Source organism: Amphimedon queenslandica, unplaced genomic scaffold, assembly GCF_000090795.2.
Source record: "Amphimedon queenslandica unplaced genomic scaffold, v1.1 AMPQUscaffold_9773_Cont18039, whole genome shotgun sequence".
NCBI lineage: Eukaryota > Metazoa > Porifera > Demospongiae > Haplosclerida > Niphatidae > Amphimedon > Amphimedon queenslandica.
Window position 1 is genome coordinate 1 of NW_003549955.1, and position 4,247 is coordinate 4,247.

Consider the following 4,247-nt stretch of genomic DNA (forward strand, 5'->3'; position numbering starts at 1 on the left):
AGCTAGTATGAGTACACTGTGTCTGAATTTGTGGCATCTTGTGTAAGTTTTGATAGGAAGACACTAAGTATATTCACTGGCTTTTCTCATGAATGTAAAGTATGAAGATTAGGAAGGGAAGGAAGGGAAAAACAGGATTAGATCATCATGCTTTGAGAAGGGAAGTATTAAGGATTTGTGTCCATTGATGGAGAGAGGGAGAGATCAAGTGAGAAATTGAAAACTGATTAAGCATGAGAAAGCAGGAGAGAGAGAGAGAGCTAGGGAAAAGGCAGGAGAAAGAGAGAGATGGAGAAAGAGAGAGAGGAGAGAGAAGGAGAGAGAGAGAAGAGAGAGAGAGAGAACAAAGAGGTATATGAATCATTACAAGGTTGTGTCATGTCTTCACATCTGGTCTTCATCCAACAATCCTGTGTGCTAATATACTAGCTAAGAGAAGGGAGTGACCTTTGAAACCTTATTGCCCTACAAACAATAATAATAAAATAAAAAATAATAATGATTTAATCTATTCCATCCCAGAACTGAATGTTCTTAATTGCACTATTATCAATGCTTAGGTGACTCCCCGTAAAAATTTAAGTGTACAAACTGCAATACTAACTGATGGCCTTGTGAATGATTCTGCCATAATAATAATAATAATAATGCACAGTGTTCAAGATGAAGTTAAATACCGTTTGCATTTAAACCCGTGTACATACATGTACATGCATGATATTCCCATTCCATTATAAAAACCAGTACCATTGAAATTATCCTGTTTTGATATAATTATTCTCTATATATTTGGGGTCTTGTTTGGTTTGTGTTTGCGTACATTATTGCTTATTGTATTCACCAAGGCATGTCCTGTAGGCTGCAGCCCAGTGTGTGTGTGTCAGTAGTATAATATCACATTAAGCAATCAAGTTTCTATAGATACATTATTATACTGTATAATTGAATGCTGTCATCCTACTGGTATGTATGTATGTACGTATATTATGTACTTGTATTGTATGTGTATGTATTGTGTATTGGGTGGGTGCAGTGTTAATATTGTTGTTTATATATAAACATGATTAGCTCCTTCATTTGTCCATATATGGACCTATTGTTAAACTCTTATTCTCTAATTGGTTGAGCTATTGTTCTTCTTATTCCCCATTGCAAATAATAATAATAATAATATGATAATAATGCTAGTAAAAATTTTGTGTTAATTTACAGTGTCACATGTAAATTTGATGCATGTTTCATGTGTACTATTACTACTATTATCGTGTTTACATGTATTTTTTAAATTGGCTGACGCACATGTACATTTACATGTCAGCAATACATTAGTAAAGAAATAAGAATAGTATTTATTAGTAATAGTAATAGTATTATTATTATTAGTATTATTGCTTGTAATATGATGAGTATTATTTGTACATTTCCAGTGCATGCTACTTGTAACTCTATACCATTCTCGGTATTTTAATTTTTTAGATCAATGATAAAAATTTTGCAAGCATGTACACACACACGTACATGTACATGTTGTTGTTGTTATTATTAAATAATTGTTTATCGATGACTTTAAATTGTTATTTTTCTTATTAGCCTTGTTTATATTTATGACTCCCAATTGTTTATACAACATCATCATTATTAATACAATAATTAAATGCATATACATGTATCTACACACTTATATGTACATGTATATTATATACCACTACAGTACTTAGTGTGTTGATATGACTGCTACCTTTATTCATTGCTATATACATTGTCATTATCTCTTTGTCTATCCATAGACACCACTGACAACTGAGAGCTGAAATCAGAAGGAAAAGAGAGAGAAAGAGAGGGGGGAAAGCTAGTTTTGGAAAGACAAAAATTTATAGTTTTAGGAATCGAAGAAACATCAAAGAGAGATTAATACAATATAGTTTCTTGTTGTCTGTGACGGTTTCATTCTAATTATGGAGTTGATTATAAGAGACAGTTTCTCTTCCTCGTCTCTTTCTAAAAGTCGGAGTCCCTCCCTGGGAGCCGTGTCGGCTTCAGCCACACCCACCGGTCAACGAAATAACAGACGAAAGATAACAGTCATTGACGGCAATTTTCAGAGTCAGAATGACTTAGATCGGAGCCAAACCCCACCTCCTTTTCTAAACCCGAATATTCCCTCACCACGTCATTCTGGGACCCCTTCAACCGATTCCCTTCGACCACGGGCCATGACGTCCCCACCCGTAGACCTGCGTAACGGGCGTGACAGTCGCTCCATGTCACACCTGGACGTGATTCGAGCTCCCTCACCTTCACTGAGTTGGAGGAGTAGTACCAGCTCTATAGCAGATACTGCTGTTTCATCTCTCATCCAACCTCCTTCGTCCGAACACAAGATACTACAAGACATCAAGAAGCAAATGACACAATCGTTCCTACACTCGAAAAGCTTAGAAAGAGAAGTTAGTAAAATACCAAAGCTTCGGTCAGACTTACAAGCAATGTACCGAGAGAGAGAAAAATTGATGAATGAGTTACTGGAACAGAGAGCCATTGTACTACAGTTAAAGCAGCGAGTGTCTCTATTACATGAGCAAAACCAGGAGCTGGCGAAATTAGCAAAGTCTGACTCGAGTAGCAACAAGCAAGTACTTGCCATTCGTAATACTCTAGTAACGACAATGGCTCAATTGAAACAGATGGAGGATCAGGTTCAAGGGATACCGCTACTGAGATCACAGATACGAGAGTTGGAAGAGCAAGTAAAAGAGGCAGAGATTAGGGGCGGAGACCGACCAAGAGTTCCGTCAGATCTACCCGAAGGCGTGAGTAGCGAGACTTATGTGAGTCTACTAGAAGAGAACCAGAAACTCAAATCAGCTAACGCACGCATAATGGAAGAGATGAAGTCCGTTTCTAAGCATTTATCTGCTGTCACCGAGAACTGTGACAGCATCCAGTCGAGGATGGAGCAATTCCATTCATCACAGAACACCTCCGGTCCACTACAGGAGCGTATCAAGAAACTCGAAGATGAAAAGTCCTCACTTTATCAAGAACTGGTCGACGCTAAATACCGTAATGATAACGAGACTGATGTTGATTTGGCTCACCTCAAGAAAGAGGTTCGGTCGGTTAAAAAGGCTAACTCAAGACTGAGGGCAAAGATAGAGAGCATGAAGATGGAGTCGAGGACTCAGAAGGAGCAATTGGTACTGAAGCTGTTTGAGATTGAGTCTCTAAATGTGAAGACATCAAAGTATGAGATGGAGAAACAGCTACTGGAAATGGAACAAGTACAAGTAAGTAATAATAATAATAATAATAATAAATTTTAATGTAGTACATGTATACATGTACATGTTTGACTGTTTGCATGTGCATTATTCATTATTAGTCTTTTACATTATTAAAACTACATGTACATGTACATGTATCTATAATGTACAATTTACTGTGCATACATTTATTAATTTTAGAGATTTTATTATTAGTCATTATTATTATTACATGTACACCATATTTACTATACAAAGCATGCAGTGTATTTTTCAAAACATTTTTATTTCATTATTCCGTCAATCATTAGGTCCAGTCTGAGGGGTCTTTCCCTTCCTCTCCTTCAGCAGCTGCTGCCGCTGGCTCAACCTCAGACGACCCACTAAGAGAACTCTCTCCAGACGGACGAGCACTGATCCTCAGATTCCAACAGCTAGAGGTACACTCACACGAGATGCAGAGCGTCATAAAGACATTCGTATCGGAAAGACAAGAAATGGAGTCGAAAATAGCCGAGCTAACGGCTCGTCTAAATGAGACTGCAATTGATGATTTACAAAGACAGATAGAGGAGTCTGACAGCAAACTAGTCATAGCACGAGAGAGGATACGACAGTTGGAGGAGACTATTACTCGTAGGTCTCTGAGTCCAGAGATACAGGGGGTGGAGGACGAGCGAGATTCTTTGAAACGTCAAGTGAAAGAAATGAAAGTTGAGCTAAGACGACTATCAGTAATAGAGCAACAGGTGGTGGCTAAGGAGAGTGCTGGAGATGAGCTTGTAGAGACGAGAGAGAAGTTTGAAAAGACAAAGATCGAGCGAGATCGTTTGAGTCGAAAAGTTAAAGAGGGTCGGTCAAGATTAAAGTCTCTCGCCGGAGATCTTAAAAAGTCAGCAGAGCTTGTGGAAATATATCAAGGACAGTGTACTAAGATGGAGAAAGAAATGAGTGAGAGTACGAAGGAGATTGAGCGATTGAAGG

The 4,247-nt window shown here is 38.0% G+C and overlaps 1 protein-coding gene across 1 annotated transcript; it reads left to right on the top strand.

The window, feature by feature from the left end:
- Window positions 1–1,955: 1,955 nt before the first annotated feature.
- Window positions 1,956–4,220, top strand: LOC105315526 (myosin-14-like; the record flags this gene model as incomplete). The annotated part of the gene is made up of 2 exons (XM_011410209.1): window positions 1,956–3,287; window positions 3,575–4,220. Coding segments are annotated over exons 1-2 (1,978 nt in total), but the record flags the coding sequence as incomplete, so codon positions are not given.
- Between the last annotated feature and the right edge of the window lie 27 nt (window positions 4,221–4,247).